At 39.9% G+C, this 23755-nt stretch overlaps 1 protein-coding gene across 1 annotated transcript in view; it reads right to left on the bottom strand.

The window, feature by feature from the left end:
* Window positions 1-7588: 7588 nt before the first annotated feature.
* SLC28A2 (solute carrier family 28 member 2) overlaps window positions 7589-23755 on the bottom strand; it is a gene marked incomplete at its 3' end in the record, with an annotated part of 53480 nt that continues 37313 nt past the window's right edge. The window contains exon 19 of the mRNA XM_079700016.1: window positions 7589-7706. Within this exon, the coding sequence (XP_079556142.1) occupies window positions 7589-7706 (118 nt within the window). The remainder of the gene's footprint in view (window positions 7707-23755) is intronic.

The raw sequence follows: 23755 nt of genomic DNA on the forward strand, positions 1-23755 counted from the left end.
TACACAAAAGAGGCTTTATGGTGTAATGTTTGCAAGAACAGACTCTACCCATTCAGTGATCCAGTCGGCCACTCTCCTTTCTTCATTTCCACAGTCTCCCTTCCGTTAGGGGAAACACTGACTGAAACCGCCCGCCCTGGCCAGGTAAAGACAGTAACAATCTGCATGAGTTATTTTACGACAGGAGATCCTGGTAAGAACCACGGAACTAACAAGCCACCACCAACCAGAAGAATACGGGAAAGGTCAAAAGGAGAGAGGAGACGCCAGTCCACAGGTCCTACCAACCTCCCAGAATCCTCGCCGGAATCCATCATGGCTGAGCGGTTGTGCGCCACCAGGAAGGACCCTGAGTCAGAATGATTGGCCAGAGACAACCCGGAAACGAATCCCATCACCATAAAACCCGAGACTGCGAGCCACGTGGCAGAGCAGTCCTTCCTGGGTTCCCTTACCCTCCTGCTCTCCACCTGGGTGCCCCTTCCCAATAAAGTCTCTCGCTTTGTCAACACGTGTGTCTCCTCCGACAATTCATTTCCGAGTGTTAGACAAGAGCCCACTCTCGGGCCCTGGAAGGGGTCCTCCTTCCTGCAACATTTCCCACTACGGCTCCCACATCCCAACACAGCCCCCTTCCTAGTCCTCCAGTCTTTTCTCTTGGCCGCTCTTCCTCAGGCTCCTCTCTTCTCTCTGCCTAAGACTCCTTTATCAGGGATGGAAACAGGGAGACTTGTTTGTGGCAGTCAAGTGCATGTGCCATGGAGTCTCCAAGAACTGGGAATCTGCATGTTTGCCCCGCCCACAGGACGGAGCCCAAGGGCCATTGGTCCCCGTCTTGCGCTTCCCCTCCGGGTTGACCGGGCACTTCGAACTCAACCGAGGCCCGCCCAGCCCACTTCCACCCTGGTCTCTGCTGTGCTCACCTGCGAGTGCCTCTTGGCCCCACGAGGCAGCATTGTGTTTGCCCATATCACGCTCAGCTTTTCCTGTTCGTTCCTCCCGCTTGTGAGGCTGTTCTGCTGGTGATGGTGTTGTCACGCTTCCGACTGTTACAGGGCGGCCCTCTAAGTGTGAGAATTTAGACCAGATTTGCTTGAAATAGGAGACAGAGTTAGAAAGCCAGTCAATCCCCCTGAAAGGAGATAAGAAGATTCCTCCGCCCCATACCCTTCCTCGTGTGAACTAAATTTCATACATAACTCAATAAATTGATGGTTGTGAACTCAGCTCCTTAAATGGTAATAATAGTATCTAACCCTTACATTGGGCTTACAGTGAGCGGACACTCTTGATCCCTTTACAACCTCACAACCGTTAACTATAAGGTAGGTCCCATTAACCCCATTTTACAGACAAGGATGCCAAGGCACAGAGACTTAAGGAACTTGCCCATGATCCTCTGGGATAAGTGGCAGAGCTCAAAGCAGAACCCAAGTAATCTGGCCTACTGTCCAGTACCACCAACCACTGCATTCAGCTGCCTCTCAGAAAGAAACTAGGCTAGGGTGAAAAATCGGTGTACAGGACAAGAAGCATGCTTCTTTATTGAGGCTTTGTTTTCTTTTACCTCAAGTTTGGAAAATAAGGGAGAGAAGTTGGGACAGGAGACTGGAAGGAAGACCAAGAGGTTCTTTTTTAAATAAAGTTATTTATTTATTTATTTATTTATTTTTATACAGCAGGTTCTTATTAATTACCCATAAGATAACTATATGGATAGTCAATCCCGATCTCCTAATTCATCACACCACCACCCCCTCGCCACTTAAAGTTATATATTTATTTAATAAACTTTAATAAAGTTTAATAAACTTTATTTAAAGGTATTTATTTATTAAAGTATGAAGATATTTATTTATTTATCTTTGGCTGCGTTGGGTCCTCATTGCTGTGCACAGCTTTCTCTAGTTGTGGCAAGCAGGGGCTACTCTTCTCTGTGGTGCGTGGGCTTCTCATTGCAGTGGCTTCTCTTGTTGCAGAGCACGGGCTCTAGGTGCACAGGCTTCAGTAGTTGTGGCACATGGGCTGCAGTAGTTGTGGCTCACGGGCTCTAGAGCGCAGGCTCAGCAGTTGTGGCACACGGGCTTGGTTGCTCTGCGGCATGTGGGATTTTCCCGGACCAGGGATCAAACCCATGTCCCCTGCATTGGCAGGCAGATTCTTAACCACTGCAGCACCAGGGAAGCCCAGACCAAGAGGGTCTGAGCTCAGATAATTGTGAAATGGAAGAAGGTTGATTAGCTAAGGGAACATACAAATAGTCTATATATATAAAATTATATATATATTTATTTATATATATAAATTTTACACATATATAAAATTTACTGAGGTGAAATTCACATAACATAAAACTAACCATTTGAAAGTGAACAAATCAGTGACATTTAGTACATTCACAATGTTGTGTAACCACCATTTCTATCTAGTTCCAAAACATTTCCATCATCCCACAGTAAAACTGCATACTCATTAAGTAGTAATTCCCTATTCCCCCTCCACCCCACCCTTGGCAACCACCAATCTGTATTCTGTCTCTATGGATTTATCTATGCTGAATATTTCATATAAAGGGAATCATACAAAATAGAATCATACAATAATAAGCCTTTGTGTCTGGCTTTTTGACTTAGCATAATGTTTTCTAGGTTCTTCTGTGTAGGATATATCAGTACTTCATGCTTTTTATGGCTGAATAGAATTCCACTGTATGTACATAACACAGTTTGTTTATCCATTCAGCCGTTGATGAACATTTGGACTGTTTCCACCTTCTGACTATCGTGAATAGTGCTCCCATGGTCATGCGTGTACATGTACTTGTTGGCGTACCTGTTTTCAGTTCTTTTGGGTATACCAAGGAATAGAACTGTGGGGCCAGGGGGTAATTTTAACTTTTTGAGGAACTCCTACATCCTTTTGAAACTCTTCCTTAAGGCTATAATATTATTAATACTACAAATAATATTAGATATAAGAAATATGTTAAATATTTTCAATCAGAGTATCTCAGCCTTAGCACCGCTGACATTTGGGGCAGAGAATTCTTTGTTGTGGAGGCTAACTCATGCACTGTAGAATGTTTAGCAGCAGTTCTGGCCTCTACTCCGTCGAAGATGTCAGTAGCATTCCCCCAGTTGTGACAACTAATTATATCTCAAGACATTGCCAAATGTCCTCTGGGAGGAAAAACTGTCCCCCCTCCCTGCCGAAAATCACTTTTTTAAAAGAGTCATTGTAAACTTGAAGCAAATATGGCACTAAAGCAGAATACTAAAATGAAGTAAGGGCCTCTAAGAAACAGATATTCCTTATAAGTTTGCATATAGGAAAAACCGTTTACTGTGTAATGATGTTAAAGAGTTTTCAGGTTTATGAACGTGTGGCAACCAGAAAAATCTTATCATTAAATATTCATGGAAGGGCTTCCCTGGTGGTGCAGTGGTTGAGAATCCGCCTGCCGATGCAGGGGACATGGGTTCGTGCCCTGGTCCGGGACGATCCCACACGCCGTGGAGCGGCTGAGCCCGTGAGCCATGGCCGCTGAGCCTGTGCGTCCAGAGCCTGTGCTCCGCAACGGGAGAGGTCACAACAGTGAGAGGCCCGCGTACCACAAAAAAAAAAAAAAAAAAAAAAAAAATTCATGGAACTTTCATATGTACCTTTAGTACCATAAACCCAGCTCATCCACAGAACTCCAAGAAATACAGCTTTTCACCTCAGTACACATTACATACCAAATCACATTTATAGCACACCCACATCACATAATTTTTTTAAAATTTTGTCAATTATATATTTTATCCAAGTGTTTAAATTGTCCAGATGCCCATTGTGATACATTGTTTTGATACAGAAAGAAAAACGAAATGAAATCCAGTAAGCTATAAGTAAAGGGCATTAAACTGCAACTTTCATTCTCAAATGGATACCTCTAACAGCATCCTTCCCAAAGTATTCAGATAACATCCAAGGTCTACTTCAGGGCAACTCCAGCCAACATAAAGTGAAGCATTTGTCAATTATATGTTAATTATATATTACAATAACTTTTATAGTAATGATTCCACATACAGAGTCATGAAACACTTTTTTCCCTTTGTATTTATTTATTTATTTATTTTTAAACATCTTTATTGGAGTATAATTGCTTTACAGTGGTGTGTTAGTTTCTGCTTTATAACAAAGTGAATCAGTTATACATATACATATGTCCCCATACCTCTTCCCTCTTGCATCTCCCTCCCTCCCACCCTCCCTATCCCACCCCTCTAGGTGGTCACAAAGCACAGAGCTGATCTCCCTGTGCTATGCGGCTGCTTCCCACTAGCTATCAATTTTACGTTTGGTAGTGTATATATGTCCATGCCACTCTCTCACTTTGTCACAGCTTACCCTTCCCCCTCCCCGTATCCTCAAGTCCATTCTCTAGTAGGGCTGCATCTGTATTCCCGTCTTGCCCCTAGGTTCTTCATGATCATTTCTTTTTTTTTTTTTAGATTCCATATATATGTGTTAGCATATGGTATTTGTTTTTCTCTTTCTGACTTACTTCACTCTGTATGACAGTCTCTAGGTCCATCCACCTCACTACAAATAACTCAGTTTCATTCCTTTTTATGGCTGAGTAATATTCCATTGTATATATGTGCCACATCTTCTTTATCCATTCATCTGTTCATGGACACTTAGGTTGCTTCCATGTCCTGGCTATTGTAAATAGAGCTGCAATGAACATTTTGGCACATGACTCTTTTTGAATTATGGTTTTCTCAGGGTATATGCCCAGTAGTGGGATTGCTGGGTCATATGGTAGTTCTATTTGTAGTTTTTTTAAGGAACGTCCATACTGTTCTCCATAGTGGCTGTATCAATTTACATTCCCACCAACAGTGCAAGAAGTTTCCCTTTTCTCCACATCCTCTCCAGCATTTACTGTTTGTGGATATTTTGATGATGGCCATTCTGACCGGTGTGTGATGATATCTCATTGTAGTTTTTTTTTTTTAATTAGTTTCTGCTTTATAACAAAGTGAATCAGTCATACATATACATCTGTTCCCACATCCCTTCCCTCATGCATCTCCCTCCCTCCCACCCTCCCCATCCCACCCCTCCAGGCGGTCACAAAGCACCGAGCTGATCTCCCTGTGCTCTGCGGCTGCTTCCCACTATCTATCTACCTTACGTTTGGTAGTGTATATATGTCCATGCCTCTCTTTCGCTTTGTCACAGCTTACCCTTCCCCCTCCCCATATCCTCAAGTCCATTCTCAAGTAGGTCTGTGTCTTTATTCCCGTTTTACCCCTAGGTTCTTCATGACATTTTTTTTTAAAATTCCATATATATGTGTTAGCATACGGTATTTCTCTTTCTCTTTCTGACTTACTTCACTCTGTATGACAGACTCTAGGTCTATCCACCTCATTACAAATAGCTCAGTTTCGTTTCTTTTTATGGCTGAGTAATATTCCATTGTATATATGTGCCACATCTTCTTTATCCATTCATCCGATGATGGACACTTAGGTTGTTTCCAGCTCCGGGCTATTGTGAATAGAGCTGCAATGAACATTTTGGTACATGACTCTTTTTGAATTATGGTTTTCTCAGGGTATATGCCTAGCAGTGGGATTGCTGGGTCATATGGTAGTTCTATTTTTAGTTTTTTAAGGAACCTCCATACTGTTCTCCATAGTGGCTGTATCAATTTACTTTCCCACCAGCAGTGCAAGAGTGTTCCCTTTTCTCCACACCCTCTCCAGCATTTATTGTTTCTAGATTTCTTGATGATGGCCATTCTGACTGGTGTGAGATGATATCTCATTGTAGTTTTGATTTGCATTTCTCTAATGATTAATGATGTTGAGCATTCTTTCATGTTTCTGTTGGCAATCTGTATATCTTCTTTGGAGAAATGTCTATTTAGGTCTTCTGCCCATTTTTGGATTGGGTTGTTTGTTTTTTTCATATTGAGCTGCATGAGCTGTTTATAAATTTTGGAGATTAATCCTTTGTCAGTTGCTTCATTTGCAAATATTTTCTCCCATTCTGAGGGTTGTCTTTTCATCTTGTTTATGGTTTCCTTTGTTGTGCAAAAGCTTTGAAGTTTCATTAGGTCTCATTTGTTTTTGTTTTTATTTCCATTTCTCTAGGAGGTGGGTCAAAAAGCACCTTACTGTGATTTATGTCATAGAGTGTTCTGCCTATGTTTTCCTCTAAGAGTCTGATGGTGTCTGGCCTTATATTTAGGTCTTTAATCCATTTTGAGTTTATTTTTGTGTACGGTGTTAGGGAGTGTTCTAATTTCATTCTTTTACATGTAGCTGTCCAGTTTTCTCAGCACCACTTATTGAAGAGGCTGTCTTTTCTCCACTGTATCTTCTTGCCTCCTTTATCAAAGATAAGGTGACCATATGTGTGTGGGTTTATCTCTGGGCTTTCTATCCTGTTCCATTGATCTATATTTCTGTTTCTGTGCCAGTACCATACTGTCTTGATAAATGTAGCTTTGTAGTATAGTCTGAAGTCAGGGAGCCTGATTCCTACAGCTCCGTTTTTCTTTCTCAAGATTGCTTTGGCTATTCGGGGTCTTTTGTGTTTCCATACAAATTGTGAAATTTTTTGTTCTAGTTCTGTGAAAAATGCCAGTGGTAGTTTGATAGGGATTGCATTGAATCTGTAGATTGCTTTGGGTAGTAGAGTCATTTTCACAATGTTGATTCTTCCAATCCAAGAACATGGTATATCTCTCCATCTATTTGTATCATCTTTAATTTCTTTCATCAGTGTCTTATGATTTTCTGCATACAGGTCTTTTGTCTCCTTAGGTAGGTTTATTCCTAGATATTTTATTTTTTTTGTTGCAGTGGTAAATGGGAGTGTTTTCTTAATTTCACTTTCAGATTTTTCATCATTAGTGTATAGGAATGCAAGAGATTTCTGTGCATTAATTTTGTATCCCGCTACTTTACCAAATTCATTGATTAGCTCTAGTAGTTTTCTGGAAGCATCTTTAGGACAGAGTCATGAAACACTTTTTATATCTTCCAAGAACTTCCACACGCTGCTTTGATTATTATAATCTTGAAGTGAACAGGGCAAACATCATTCTTCCCAGTTTGTGATAAGAAAACTGGTACAAGATTTTGAATAACTTGACTGCATACGTCTTCTTTCAGTAAGGGGCAGAGAGGCATGACACTCATCAAACTCCAAGGCAGACTGTGCCTGCCTCCTATATTTGTTTTACCAGAACATATATAGAAGAGTTCTGTCACACATCACATAATTTTTAAGATGGCAACTAGAAGCAAGGTTTGAAAGACATTTTTTGACATCGTAATATTTATTATTTCAACTCTAAGCTCAGACAGAGCCCATAAGGAATTTCTTATTTGGTTCAGCCAAATAATGGAAAAACGAGTGCTAATTTTCATTACTGACATACAGTGAACCAAAGTGAATATTTTACATTTACTATTAAAGATCAAGGTGAGTTAGCTGTAGAATGAGAACTCTGAGTACGAAAATAACTTTGCCATCAAAAAGCCATCCAGATCAGGACTGTTATGGGAATGGACCAGCTTTAGGCACAGACAGCATTGGTGTAGAGGTCACAGCATTTAGCAAGGGTTATGGCACTGAACTCTTTATCTTCCCAGGGACCAGGAAAAGAAGGAGGGTTGGTGCCATTCAGAGAGGTACTGAAATGAAAAGCCAGAGAGATACATAGTGGGTCAGATAAAAACAATGCAACAAGATGTATCAATAAGTTCTACCAAGCAGGTGAAAACAAAAACAGAAACTTATTAATGAATCCAATCACAATGACCAAATATTGGGCTGGCTGAAATGTTCATTCGTTTTTTTTCCATGAGATGGCTCTAGTAGCACTTAGTTGTCTTTAACTTCATTTGAAGCAATTGTATTAGATTGTATTGTGACAGCTGTCATATCAGCACGCAATTAAAAAAAAGAACTTATCAAAATTGGTGAATTTTTGTGTAGCCATTTTAATATTGAAGATGGAAGAAAAAAGCAACATTTCAGCATATTATGCTTTATTATTTCAAGAAAGGTAAATGCAAATGAAATGCAAAAAAAAAAAAAAAACGATTTGTGCAGTGTATGGAGAAGGTGCTGTGACTGATCAAACGTGTCAAAGGTGGTTTGCGAAGTTCCATGCTGGAGATTTCTCGCTGGCCGGTGCGCCACGGTTGGGTAGACCAGTTGAAGTTGATAGTGATGAAATCGAGATATTGAGAACAATCAACGTTACACCACGCGGTAGATAGCTGACATACTCAAAATATCCAAATCAAGCGTTGAAAATCATTTGCCCCAGCTTGGTTATGTTAATTGCTTTGATGTTTGGGTTCCACATAAGTTAAGTGAAAAAAACCTTCTTTACCATATTTCTGCATGCGATTCTCTAATTAAATGTAACAAAAACGTTCTGTTTTTAAAACAAATTGTGACGGGTGATGAAAAGTGGATACTGTACAGTAACGTGGAATGGAAGAGATTGTGGGGCAAGCGAAATGAACCACCACCAACCACATCAAAGGCTGGTCTTCATCCAAAGAAGGTGATGTTGTATATATGGTGGGATTGGAAGGAAGTCCTCTATTATGAGCTCCTTCCGGAAAACCAAACAATTAATTGCAACAAGTACTGCTCCCAATTAGACCAATTGAAAGCAGCACTCGAAGAAAAGCGTCCAGAATTAGTCAGCAGAAAATGCATAATCTTCCATTAGGGTACGGCAAGACCACATGTTTCTTTGATGACCAGGCAAAAACTGTTACAGCTTGGCTGGGAAGTTCTGATTCATCTGCCGTATTCACCAGACAACTGCACCTTTGGATTTCCATTCATTTCAGTCTTTACAAAATTCTCTTAATGGAAAAAATTTCAATTCCCTGGAAGACTATAAAAGGCACCTGGGACCGTTCTTTGCTCAAAAAGATAAAAAGTTTTGGGAAGACAGAATTATGAAGATGCCTGAAAAATGGCAGAAGGCAGTGGAACAAAACAGTGAATATGTTGTTCAAATAAAGTTCTTGGTAAAAATGGAAAATGTGTCTTTTATTTTTACTTCAAAACTGAAGGAACTTTTTGGCCAACCAATAAATAGGACAGAATTAAGCGTATTTTCTCATTCATGCCCAAGATAGTACTAGCAAGAAATCCTATACAATGTGTCTGCTTCTCTGTCCAGTTCATAACCATAGTCTTTCGGGGAATTTCCTGTCCAAACATCACTGAAGCAACATTTATGCCTTGTAATGATTTAGAATTGGATTTATTCTAAATAGTGAGATGGTACTCCAAAGCCACTTTCCTCTTGAGAAAGGAAAACAGCTCAGGCTTGGTGTGTATGTATATATGTATGTGTGTTTCAGTTTTTTTTTTTTTTTTTTTTTTTTTTTTTTTTTTTTTTTTTTTTTTTTTTTTTTTTTTTTTTTTTTTTTTTTGCTTTATCACAAATTTAATCAGTTATATGTATACATATGTTCCCATATCCCCTCCCTTTTGCGTCTCCCTCCCACCCTCCCTATCCCACCCCTCCAGGCGGTCACAAAGCACCGAGCTGATCTCCCTGTGCTATGCGGCTGCTTCCCACTAGCTATCTACCTTACGTTTGGTAGTGTATATATGTCCATGCCGCTCTTTCACTTTGTCACAGCTTACCCTTCCCCCTCCCCATATCCTCAAGTCCATTCTCTAGTAGGTCTGTGTCTTTATTCCTGTCTTACCCCTATGTTCTTCATGACCTTTTTTTTTCTTAAATTCCATATATATGTGTCAGCATACAGTATTTGTCTTTCTCTTTCTGACTTACTTCACTCTGTATGACAGACTCTAGGTCCATCCACCTCATTACAAATAGTTCAATTTCATTTCTTTTTATGGCTGAGTAATATTCCATTGTATGTATGTGCCACATCTTCTTTACCCATTCATCCGATGATGGACACTTAGGTTGTTTCCATCTCCGGGCTATTGTAAATAGGGCTGCTATGAACATTTTGGTACATGTCTCTTTTTGAATTATGGTTTTCTCAGGGTATATGCCCAGTAGTGGGATTGCAGGGTCATATGGTAGTTCTATTTGTAGTTTTTTAAGGAACCTCCATACCGTTCTCCATAGTGGCTGTACCAATTCACATTCCCACCAGCAGTGCAAGAGTGTTCCCTTTTTTTCACACCCTCTCCAGCATTTATTGTTTCTAGATTTTTTGATGATGGCCATTCTGACTGGCGTGAGATGATATCTCATTGTAGTTTTGATTTGCATTTCTCTAATTAGTAAAGATGTTGAGCATCCTTTCATGTGTTTGTTGGCAGTCTGTATATCTTCTGTGGAGAAATGTCTATTTAGGTCTTCTGCCCATTTTTGGATTGGGTTGTTTGTTTTTTTGTTATTGAGCTGCATGAGCTGCTTATAAATTTTGGAGATTAATCCTTTGTCAGTTGCTTCATTTGCAAATATTTTCTCCCATTCTGAGGGTTGTCTTTTGGTCTTGTTTATGGTTTCCTTTGCTGTGCAAAAGCTTTTAAGTTTCATTAGGTCCCATGTGTTTATTTTTGTCTTTATTTCCATTTCTCTAGGAGGTGGGTCAAAAAGGATCTTGCTGTGATTTATGTCATAGAGTGTTCTGCCTATGTTTTCCTCTAAGAGTTTGATAGTGTCTGGCCTTACATTTAGGTCTTTAATCCATTTTGAGCTTATTTTTGTGTATGGTGTTAGGGAGTGATCGAATCTCATACTTTTACATGTCCCTGTCCAGTTTTCCCAACACCACTTATTGAAGAGACTGTCCTTTCTCCACTGTACATTCCTGCCTCCTTTATCAAAGATAAGGTGACCATATGTCCGTGGGTTTATCTCTGGGCTTTCTATCCTGTTCCATTGATCTATCTTTCTGTTTCTGTGCCAGTACCATACTGTCTTGATTACTGCAGCTTTGTAGTATAGTCTGAAGTCAGGGAGCCTGATTCCTCCAGCTCCATTTTTCGTTCTCAAGATTGCTTTGGCTATTCGGGGTCTTTTGTGTTTCCATACAAATTGTGAAATTTTTTGTTCTAGTTCTGTGAAAAATGCCAGTGGTATTTTGATAGGGATTGCATTGAATCTGTAGATTGCTTTGGGTAGTAGAGTCATTTTCACAATGTTGATTCTTCCAATCCAAGAACATGGTACATCTCTCCATCTATTTGTATCATCTTTAATTTCTTTCATCAGTGTCTTATAATTTTCTGCATACAGGTCTTTTGTCTCCTTAGGTAGGTTTATTCCTAGATATTTTATTCTTTTTGTTGCAATGGTAAATGGGAGTGTTTCCTTGATTTCACTTTCAGATTTTTCATCATTAGTATATAGGAATGCCAGAGATTTCTGTGCATTAATTTTGTATCCTGCAACTTTACCAAATTCATTGATGAGCTCTAGTAGTTTTCTGGTAGCATCTTTAGGATTCTCTATGTATAGTATCATGTCATCTGCAAACAGTGACAGCTTTACTTCTTCTTTTCCAATTTGGATTCCTTTTATTTGCTTTTCTTCTCTGATTGCTGTGGCTAAAACTTCCAAAACTATGTTGAATAAGAGTGGTGAGAGTGGGCAACCTTGTCTTGTTCCTGATCTTAGTGGAAATGGTTTCAGTTTTTCACCATTGAGGACGATGCTGGCTGTGGGTTTGTCATATATGGCCTTTATTATGTTGAGGAAAGTTCCCTCTATGCCTACTTTCTGCAGGGTTTTTATCATGAATGGGTGTTGAATTTTGTCGAAAGCTTTCTCTGCATCTATTGAGATGATCATATGGTTTTTCTCCTTCAATTTGTTAATATGGTGTATCACGTTGATTGATTTGCGTATATTGAAGAATCCTTGCATTCCTGGGATAAACCCCACTTGATCATGGTGTATGATCCTTTTAATGTGCTGTTGGATTCTGTTTGCTAGTATTTTGTTGAGGATTTTTGCATCTATGTTCATCAGTGATATTGGCCTGTAGTTTTCTTTCTTTGTGACATCCTTGTCTGGTTTTGGTATCAAGGTGATGGTGGCCTCGTAGAATGAGTTTGGGAGTGTTCCTCCCTCTGCTATATTTTGGAAGAGTTTGAGAAGGATAGGCGTTAGCTCTTCTCTAAATGCTTGATAGAATTCGCCTGTGAAGCCATCTGGTCCTGGGCTTTTGTTTGTTGGAAGATTTTTTATCACAGTTTCAATTTCAGTGCTTGTGATTGGTCTGTTCATATGTTCTATTTCTTCCTGATTCAGTCTTGGCAGGTTGTGCATTTCTAAGAATTTGTCCATTTCTTCCAGGTTGTCCATTTTATTGGCATAGAGTTGCTTATAGTAATCTCTCACGATCTTTTGTATTTCTGCAGTGTCAGTTGTTACTTCTCCTTTTTCATTTCTAATTCTATTGATTTGAGTCTTCTCCCTTTTTTTCTTGATGAGTCTGGCTAATGGTTTATCAATTTTGTTTATCTTCTCAAAGAACCAGCTTTTAGTTTTATTGATCTTTGCTATTGTTTCCTTCATTTCTTTTTCATTTATTTCTGATCTGATTTTTATGATTTCTTTCCTTCTGCTAACTTTGGGATGTTTTTGTTCTTCTTTCTCTAATTGCTTTAGGTGCAAGGTTAGGTTGTTTAGTCGAGATATTTCCTGTTTCTTAAGGTGGGATTGTATTGCTATAAACTTCCCTCTTAGAACTGCTTTTGCTGCATCCCATAGGTTTTGGGTCGTCGTGTCTCCATTGTCATTAGTTTCTAGGTATTTTTTTATTTCCTCTTTGATTTCTTCAGTGATCACTTCGTTATTAAGTAATGTATTGTTTAGCCTCCATGTGTTTGTATTTTTTATAGCTCTTTTCCTGTAATTGATATCTAGTCTCATAGCATTGTGGTCAGAAAAGATACTTGATACAATTTCAATTTTCTTAAATTTACCAAGGCTTGATTTGTGACCCAAGATATGATCTATCCTGGAGAATGTTCCATGAGCACTTGAGAAAAATGTGTATTCTGTTGTTTTTGGATGGAATGTCCTATAAATATCAATTAAGTCCATCTTGTTTAATGTATCATTTAAAGCTTGTGTTTCCTTATTTATTTTCATTTTGGATGATCTGTCCATTGGTGAAAGTGGGGTGTTAAAGTCCCCTACTATGATTGTGTTACTGTCGATTTCTCCTTTTATGGCTGTTAGTGTTTGCCTTATGTATTGAGGTGCTCCTATGTTGGGTGCATAAATATTTACAATTGTTATATCTTCTTCTTGGATCGATCCCTTGATCATTATGTAGTGTCCTTCTTTGTCTCTTCTAGTAGTCTTTATTTTAAAGTCTATTTTGTCTGATATGAGAATTGCTACTCCAGCTTTCTTTTGGTTTCCATTTGCATGGAATATCTTTTTCCATCCCCTTACTTTCAGTCTGTATGTGTCTCTAGGTCTGAAGTGGGTCTCTTGTAGACAGCATATATATGGGTCTTGTTTTTGTATCCATTCAGCCAATCTGTGTCTTTTGGTGGGAGCGTTTAGTCCATTTACATTTAAGGTAATTATCGATATGTATGTTCCTATTCCCATTTTCTTAATTGTTTTGGGTTCGTTATTGTAGGTCTTTTCCTTCTGTTGTGTTTCTTGCCTAGAGAAGTTCCTTTAGCATTTGTTGTAAAGCTGGTTTGGTGGTGCTGAACTCTCTCAGCTTTTGCTTGTCTGTAAACGTTTTAATTTCTCCATCAAATCTGAATGAGATCCTTGCTGGGTAGAGTAATCTTGGTTGCAGGTTTCTCTCCTTCATCACTTTAATTATGTCCTGCCACTCCCTTCTGGCTTGTAGAGTTTCTGCTGAGAGATCAGCTGTTATCCTGATGGGGATTCCCTTGTGTGTTATTTGTTGTTTTTGCCTTGCTGCTTTTAATATGATTTCTTTGTGTTTAATTTTTGACAGTTTGATTAATATGTGTCTTGGCGTATTTCTCCTTGGATTTATTCTGTATGGGACTCTCTGTGCTTCTTGGACTTGATTAACTATTTCCTTTCCCATATTAGGGAAGTTTTCAACTATAATCTCTTCAAATATTTTCTCAGTCCCTTTCTTTTTCTCTTCTTCTTCTGGAACCCCTATAATTCGAATGTTGGTGCGTTTAATGTTGTCCCAGAGGTCTCTGAGACTGTCCTCTGTTCTTTTCATTCTTTTCTCTTTATTTTGCTCTGCATTAGTTATTTCCACTATTTTATCTTCCACCTCACTTATCCGTTCTTCTGCCTCAGTTATTCTGCTATTGATCCCATCTAGAGTATTTTTCATTTCATTTATTGTGTTTTTAATCGATGCTTGATTCATCTTTAGTTCTACTAGGTCCTTGTTAACTGTTTCTTGCATTTTGTCTATTCTATTTCCAAGATTTTGGATCATCTTTACTATCATTATTCTGAATTCTTTTTCAGATAGACTGCCTATTACCTCTTCATTTGTTAGGTCTGGTGGGTTTTTATCTTGCTCCTTCTCCTGCTGTGTGTTTTTCTGTCTTCTCATTTTGCTTATGTTACTGTGTTTGGGGTCTCCTTTTTGCCGGCTGCAGGTTCGTAGTTCCTGTTGTTTTTGGTGTCTGTCCCCAGTGGCTAAGGTTGGTTTAGTGGGTTGTGTAGGTTTCCTGGTCGAGGGGACTAGTGCCTGTGTTCTGGTGGATGAGGCTGGATCTTGTCTTTCTGGTGGGCAGGTCCACGTCTGGTGGTGTGTTTTGGGGTGTCTGCAGACTTTTTATGATTTTAGGCCACCTCTCTGCTAATGGGTGGCGTTGTGTTCCTGTCTTGCTAGTTGTTTGGCATAGGGTGTCCAGCACTGTAGCTTGCTGGTCGTTGAGTGAAGCTGGGTGCTGGTGTTGAGATGGAGATCTCTGGAAGATTTTCGCCGTTTGATATTATGTGGAGCTGGGAGGTCTCTTGTGGACCAGTGTCCTGAAGTTGGCTCTCCCACCTCAGAGGCACAGTACTGACTCCTGGCTCCTCAATTTGGGATGATTTGTTGTCTATTCATGTATTCCACAGATGCAGGGTACATCAAGTTGATTGTGGAGCTTTAATCCGCTGCTTCTGAGGCTGCTGGGAGAGGTTTCCCTTTCTCTTCTTTGTTCTCACAGCTCCCGGGTCTCAGCTTTGGATTTGGCCCCGCCTCTGCGTGTAGGTCGCCGGAGGGCGTCTGTTCTTCGCTCAGACAGGAAAGGGTTAAAGGAGCAGCCTCTTCGGGAACTCTGGCTCACTCAGGCCGGGCGGGAGGGAGGGGCACGGAGTGCGGGGCGAGCCTGCAGCGGCAGAGGTCGGCGTGACGTTGCACCAGCCCGAGGCGCGCCGTGCGTTCTCCCAGGGAAGCCGCCCCTGGATCCCGGGACCCCGGCAGTGGCGGGCTGCTCAGGCTCCCGGAAGGGCGGTGTGGACAGTGACCTGCGCTCGCACACGGGCTTCTTGGCGGCGGCAGCAGCAGCCCCAGCGTCCCACGCCCGTCACTGGGCTCCGCGCTTTCAGTCGCGACTCGCGCCCGTCTGTGGAGCCCCTTTAAGCAGCGCTCTTAATCCCCTCTCCTCGCGCAGCAGGAAACCAAGAGGGAAGAACAAGTCTCTTGCCTCTTCGGCAGCTCCAGAGTTTTCCCGGACTCCCTCCCGGCTAGCTGTGGCACATTAGCCCCCTTCAGGCTGAGTTCTCGCCGCCAGCCCCAGTCCTCTCCCTGCGCTCTGACCGAAGCCCAAGCCTCAGCTTCCAGCGCCGCCCGCCCCGGCGGGCGAGCAGACAAGCCTCTCGGGCTGGTGAGTGCCGCTCGGCACCGATCCTCTGTGCGGGAATCTCTCCGCTTTGCCCTACCCAGGTATGTGGGGAGTTTCTTGCCTTTTGGGAGGTCTGGGGTCTTCTGCCAGCGTTCAGTAGGTGTTCTGTAGGAGTTGTTCCACGTGTAGCTGTATTTCTGGTGTATCCGTGAGGAGGAAGGTGATCTCCGCGTCTTACTCTTCCGCCATCTTACCCGGAACTCTCGTGTTTCAGTTTTATGGAGGTATAATTGACAAATAAAATTGTAATATATAGAGAGTGTACAATGTGATGATTTGACATATGCATATACTGTGAAAGGATTCCCAACATGGAGTTAACACATCCATCACCTCACATATTTACTTTTTTTTTTTTTTTTGGTGAGAACACTTAAGTTCTATTCTCTTAGCAAATCTCAATTATATAATACAGTATTATCAACTATAGCCACCATGTTATACATTAGATCCTCAAACCTATTGATCTTATATCTGAAAGTTTGTACTATTATACCAGCTTCTCCCTATTCCCCTATGCCCCAGCCCTAGGCAACCACCATTCTATGAGTTCTTTTGTTGTTGTTGTTGTTGTTGTTGTTGTTGTTTGGATTCTGCATATAAGTGAGACCATGCAGTATTTGCCTTTGTCTGGCTTATTTCACTTAGTGTAATTGTTCATCCACATTGTTGCAAATAGCAGGATTTCCTTCTTTTGTAAGGATGACTAACATTTCATTGTATACATACACAACATTTTCTTTATCCATTCATCTGCTAGTGGACACATAGGTTGTTTGAATACCATGGATACTGTTAATAATGCTGCAGTGAACATGGGAGTACAGATAGTGACTTTGTTTCCTTTGGATATATACCCAGAAGTAAGATTGCTGGATCATATGGTAGTAGTTCTACTTTTAATTTCTTCAGGAACCTCCATAGTGACTGTACCATTTTCCATTTCCACTAAGAGTGTATAAAGGTTTTCTTTTCTGCACATCGTTGCCAGCATTTGCTATAACTTGTCTTTTTTATGACAGCCATCCTAACAGGTATAAGGTGATATCTCATTGAGGTTTTTATTTGTATTTCCTTGCTAGTTAGTGATATTGAGCACCTTTTCATGTACCTGTGGCCATTTGGTTGAGTTCTTTGGAAAAATGTCTATTCAAACCCTCTGCTCATTTTTAAATTGGATTACTTGGATTTTTTGCTGTTGAGCTGTATAAGTTCTTTGTATATTTTGGATATTAATTCCTTACTGGATATATGGTTTGCAAATATTTTCTCCCATTCTGTAGGTTGACTTTTCATTTTGTTGATGGTTTCTTTTGCTGTGCAGAAGCTTTTTAGTTTGATGAAGTCCCAATTGGTTTCTTTTTGCTTTTTAAAATTTTTATTATTTTTTGGCTGTTTGTTCTTCGTTGCTGTGTGCAGGCTTTCTCTAGCTGCAGCAAGCAGGGGCTACTCTTTGTTGTGGCACATGGGCTTCTCACTGCAGTGGCTTCTCCTGCCACGGAGCACAGGCTCTAGGCGCGTGGGCTTCAGTAGTTGCAACGTGTGGGCTCAGTAGTTGTGGCTCGAGGGCTCTAGAGTGCAGGCTCAGTAGTTGTGGCTCACAGGCTTAGTTGCTCCACAGCATGTGGGATTTTCCTGGACCAGGGATCGAACCCATGTCCCCTGCATTGGCAGGAGGATTCTTAACCACTGTGCCACCAGAGAAGTCCCCCAATTGTTTATTTTTGGTTTTGTTGCCTTCGCTTTTGGTTTCAAGTCCAAAAAATTGTTGCCAAGACCAATGTCAAGGAGCTTACTCCCTACATTTTCTTCAAGGATTTTCAAGGTTTCAGGTCTTATGTTAAAGTCTTTAATCCGTTTTGAGTTGATTTTTGTTTATGGTGTAAGACAGGAGTCCAGTTTCATTCTCCTACAGGTGGATATACAGTTTTGCTAACACCATTTATTGAAAAGACTACCCTTTCCCCCATTGTATATTCTTGGCTCCTTTGTTGAAAACATGGGTTTATTTCTGGGCTCTCTATTCTGTTTGATTGATCTGTGTGCTTATTTTGAAGTCAGTACCATACTGTTTTGATTACTACAGCTTTGTAATATAGTTTAAAATCAAGACGTGTGATGCCTTTAGCTTTGTTCTTCTTTCTCAAGATTGCTTTGGCTATTCGGGATCTTTTGTGGTTCCATATGAATTTTAGAATTGTTTTTTCTATTTCTATGAAAAATGCCATTGGAATTTTAATAGGGATTGCATTGAATCTGTAGATCACCTTAGGTAGTATGAACACTTTAATAATATTCATTCTTCTAATCCATAAACATGGAGTATATTTCCATTTATTTATCCCTTCCATTTTTCATCAATTTTTTAATAGTTTTCAGTGTACAGATCTTTCCTCTCCTTGATTACATTTATTCCTAAGTATTCTATTCTTTTTGTTTTTTTCCTTGTGGTACGTGGGCCTCTCACTGTTGTGGCCTCTCCCATTGCGGAGCACAGGCTCTGGACATGCAGGCTCAGCGGCCATGGCTCATGGGCCCAGCCGCTCCGCGGCATGTGGGATCCTCCCGGACCGGGGCACGAACTCGCGTCCCCTGCATCGGCAGGCGAACTCTCAACCACTGCGCCACCAGGGAAGCCCCTATTCTTTTTGATGCTATTGTAAATGGGATTGTTTCATTAATTTCTCTTTCCAATAGTTCATTGTTATTGTATAGAAACACAAATGATTTTTGTATGTTTATTTTGTATCCTGCAACTTACTGAATTTGTTTATCAGTGCTAACAGTTTCTTGGTGGAGTCTTTAGGATTTTCTATGTATAAGATTATGTCATCTGCAGACAGAGACAGTTTTACTTCTTTTCTGATTTGGGTGCCTTTTATTTCTTTTTCTTGACTAATTGCTCTGGCTATGATTTCTGATACTATGTTGATTAAAAGTGGTGAGTGTGGTAATTCTTGTCTTATTCCTGATCTTAGAGGAAAAGTGTTCAGCTTTTCATGATTCAGTATGATGTTAGCTGTGGGCTTGTCATATATGGCCTTTATTATGTTGAGATACATTCCTTCTACATCCAATTTGTTGAGAGTTTTATCATGTAAGGATGTTGAATTTTGTCAAATGCTTTTTCTGCATCTATTGAAATGATTATATGGTTTTTATCTTTCATTTTGTTACAGTGGTATATCACATTTATTGATTTGTGTATGTTGAGCCATCCTTGCATCCCAGGAATAAATCTCACTTGATCATGGTGTATGACCTTTTAAATGTACTGTTGAATTTGGTTTGCTAATTTTTGTTGAGGATTTTTGCATCTATGTTCATCAGCAATACTGGCCTGTAAGTTTTTCTTATAGTGTCCCTGTCTGGCTTTGGCAACAGGTAATTCTGGCCTCATAAAATGAATTTGGAAGTGTTCATTCCTTTTACGTTTTTTTGAAAAATTTGAGAAGATTGGTATTAATTATTCTTTAACTGTTTGGAAGAATTCACCAGTGAACCTGTCTAGTCCTGGGCTTTTTTTGTTGGGAGGTTTTTGATTACTGATTCAATCTCCTTACTAGTAATCATTCTGTTCAGATTTTCTATTTTTTCATGATTCAGTCTCAGTCAGTTGTATATTTCTAGGAATTTATCCATTTCTTCTATGTTATCTAATTTGTTGGGATATAATTTTCCATAGTAGTTTCTCAAAATCCTTAGTATTTCTGTGTTATTAATTGTAATACCTCCTTTTTCATTTCTGACTTTGAGTCTTCTCTCTCTTTTTCTTAGCTTAGCTAAACATGTGCCTATTTTGTCTGTCTTTTAAGACAAATGGCTCTTAGTTTCATTGAACTTTTCTGTTGTCTGTTTTTGTCTCTTATTTCACTAGTTTCTACTCTGACCTTTGTTATTTCCCTTCTTCTATAACTTTGGACTTTGTTTTTCTTTTTCTTGAGGTGTTAAATTAGGTTGTTTGAGATCTTTTTTTCTTAACATAGATGTTTATCACTATAAACTCCCCTCTTTGAACTGCTTTTGCTGCATCTCATAGGTTTTGGTATATTGTGTTTCCATTTTCATTTGTCTCAAGATATTTTTTCAAGTTTTTTCCCCCAGTTTTATTGAGATATTATTGACATATAACATTGTATAAGGTGTGCAATATAATGATTTGATATAGGTATATATTGTGAGATGATTACCACAATAAGTTTAGTTAACATCCATCAACTCACACAGTTACAGATTTTTCCTTGTGGTGAGTAAAGATATTTTATTTCTCTTCTGATTTCATTTTTGACCCATTGTTCAGGAGCATGTTGTTTAATGTCCACGTATATGTGAATTTACCAGGTTTTTTCTTGTTACTCATTTCTAGTTTCATACTATTGTGGTCAGAAAAGACATTTGATATAATTTCAGTCTTCTTAAATATATTAAGACTTGCTCTGTAGCCTAACATATAATCTATCAGATAATTTCCAAGTGTACTTGAGAAGAATGTGTATTCTGCTGTTGTTGGATGGACTGTTCCGTAAATGTTGTCAGGTCCATCTGGTCTAACATGTAGTTTAAGTCCAATGTTTCCTTGTTGATTTTCTGCCTGGATGATCTATCTGTTGTTGAAAGTGGAATGCTGAAGTCCTCTACTATTATTTTATTGTTGTCTCTTCAGATCTGTTAATATTTGCTTTATATATTTAGGTGCTCCATGTTGGGTGCATAAAAATTTACAGTTGTTACATCCTCTTGATGAATTGACCCCTTTATCACTATATAATGACCTTCTTTGTTTCTCATTACTGTTTTGGCTTAAAGTCTATTTTGTCTGATATAAGTATAGCTACCTCTGCTTGTCTGAAAAACTCTCTCTCCTTCAATTCTGAAGGACAACTTTACCAGGTAAAGCATTACCAAGCATTGGTTGGTAGTTTTTTTCTTTTTAATATATCATCCCACTTTTTTTCTGTACTGTAAGGCTTCTGCAGAAAAATCTGCTGATAGTCTTATGGGAGTTCCCTTGTACATAACAAGTTGCTTTTCTCTTGCTGCCTTTATCTATGCTTTCTTTGTCTTAGTTTTGACAGTTCAATTATAATGTGTCTCAGTGTGGGTCTCTTTAGTGTCCCAAAGAGGAGAATTGCAGCCAGCGCCTAGATGCAGGCTGATTAGAAGCTGGACCCTCAGGCACCAGCTGGAAAGTATGCAGTCAAACCCCTTCCAGGGAAAGAGTGGGAGATGGACATTTTTGACTGCTTCCTCTACACTGAGCCCTGTGAGGCAGGCGGGGGGTGGTGGGGAGGTAGGCACAGTACAGTCTTAAAAATTGGGGCACTAGATGTTCAGTCTAAACCCTTCACTGCTTAGGGATAAGCTTAGAGTTGGGAGTTCCCTTCCATTATATGGTGCTGTGCCAGGGTGGGTTTTATGATGAGACTGTTTCTCAGCCTTTCCTACCCAATTCAATGTGGGTATTTTCTCAGTTGTAGGAGTCATTCAGCTAGTTTCTGGATTTTGCTTAGAGGGAATTACTCCATGTGTAGCTGTACATTTGGTGCATCCATAGGAAGAGGGAAATTTAAGCCTCCTTTGTTGTTATCTTGGTCTGCAGTCACTCCAAATATATTTAGCATGAATGAATTGGACAAAAACATTATCTCTTTCAGATTTTAGACACTAATGATGCTTAGTATGTGACTTTAGGCAAAAAGTCAGTTTACTTTTTGAAGGCAGAAATGACCAGGAAAGAGTATTCTACTAATTTTTTAGTGAAGTTCAGTGATGTAAAGACAACTCATCATTAAACACAAATCAGCAATTTTCACTTCATTCATTTACTTTAGACTATGCTTACAATGATATCCACTGAACTTCCCCAAGAACATAGGAGTCATAACTATGCCAGACCAATGGTCTATCCAGTTTATAATTCATCTTTAATAGTACAGCAAAAGGATTATTTTTTCAGAGGATGTTGGTTGCTTTCTCTGGTGAAAACCTCCAAACACAGGATGGTAATGTCTGTTAACTTGCCATAGTAACCTGTTAAGGAGCTGGTACCCAAACATCTACCTATATACTGAACAGATCATTTACTTAATGACAACTTCCAAATCTATCTCCAGTTCTTTTTTCTCTCCTGAACTTCAGACCCAAGTTGGTTTGTGAGTTGCTTAACATGATGGCCCCACAGGGAGCTCCAAGTCAACATATCCACCTGAATTAAGCCATAATCTCTCCCCTTTACTCTCATTCATGGAACTAGTCCTCTTCCTGTCAGTGAATGAATGGCATCCCTCAGACCCACTTGCCCAAGCTGGAAAGAGTACAGTCATCCTTATCCTGCCCTTCACTTCAATAACCAATCCTATTGATTCTCCTTGTTCTAGTGCATCTTCATCCTCACAATTACTTAGTATCAGCTCTCATCATCTCTTACTTGGGAGTATTATAGCAATGTGTTTATTGATCTCCCTGACATCCAAATGGCTACCAGCATGATCTTTTGAAAAAACATACCAGTGTTAAGAATTCTATAAATGAAAGTCTAAATTCCTTATCATTTCATACAAGGCCTTATAAGATCTTTCAGCCTCATCTCTCAGAACTCTCTTCATTCACCCATATATCACTACTAATACACACATCTTTTGCTTTTGAAGAACCAAACATTCTAGTTCCTCAAATCTTTCATTTTGTGTGTCCTGTAACTAGTTCTTTCAGCTTAATGATATACTCTCTTTTTTTCAACTGACTTCTTTCAGTATTTTTTCTTTATCTTTGATCTTCTATAATTTCAAAATATGCTTAAGTATAGTTTTCTTGGCATTTATGCTGCTTGGTGTTCTCTGAGCTTCCTGGATCTGTGGTTTGGTATCTGACATTAATTTGGAGAAATTCTCAGTCATAATTGTTTCAAATATTTCTTCTGTTCTTCTCTTGGTATTCACATTATGTGTATGTTACACCTTTTGTATTTGTCCCACAATCCTTGGATGCTGCATTCTGTGGTGGGGGGGGGGTTTCAGTCTTTTTTCTCTTTCCTTTTCAGTTTTGAAGACTTCTATTAATATATCTTCAAGCTAGGAGTTCTTTCCTCAGATGTGTTTAGTCTACTAGTAAGCCACCAAAGACATTCTTCATTTCTGTTACAGTGTTTTTTGATCCGTAGCATTTCTTTTTGGTTCTTTCTTGGGATTACTATATCTCTGTACTTACATTGCCCATCTGTTCTTGCTTGCTGTCTACTTTATCCATTAGAGCCCTTAGCACATAAATCATAGTTGTTTGAAATTCCCACTCTGATAAATCGAAATCTCTGCCATGTCTGGTTTTGATGCTTGCTCTATCTCCTCAAATTGTGTTTTTTGCCTTTTAGCAGGCCTTGTACTTTCTTCTTGATAACTGGACATGATGTACCCAAAAAACGAACTGCTGTAAATAGGCCTTAGTAATGTGGTGGTGAGGTGTGGGGGAAGGGAAGCATTCTGTAGTCCTATGATTAGGTCTCAGGGTTTTAGCGAGCCTGTGCCTCTGTACTGTGAACTTCACAAGTGTTTCTCAGTTTTTCCTCCCCCTTGAAGTGGGAGAGGATGGCTAGAGTGGGCTTTAGTTGGGTATTTCCCTTCTTCCAGGTCAGGTAGGCTCTGATAATACCCCAGCTGGTTAGGCTCTGATAATACCCCAGCTGGTTAGGCTCTGGTTAACTAGTTTCTCCTGAGGGCAGGCCTTGTTTAAAAAAACAGAGTGCTGGGCTTCCCTGGTGGCGCAGTGGTTGAGAGTCCGCCTGCCGATGCAGGGGACGCGGGTCCGTGCCCCGGTCGGGGAAGATCCCGCATGCCGCAGAGCGGCTGGGCCTGTGAGCCATGGCCGCTGAGCCTGCACGTCCGGAGCCTGTGCTCCGCAACGGGAGAGGCCATGACAG

The sequence above is a fragment of the Hyperoodon ampullatus genome (genome assembly GCF_949752795.1).
Source record: "Hyperoodon ampullatus genome assembly, chromosome: 3".
Taxonomy (NCBI): domain Eukaryota; kingdom Metazoa; phylum Chordata; class Mammalia; order Artiodactyla; family Ziphiidae; genus Hyperoodon; species Hyperoodon ampullatus.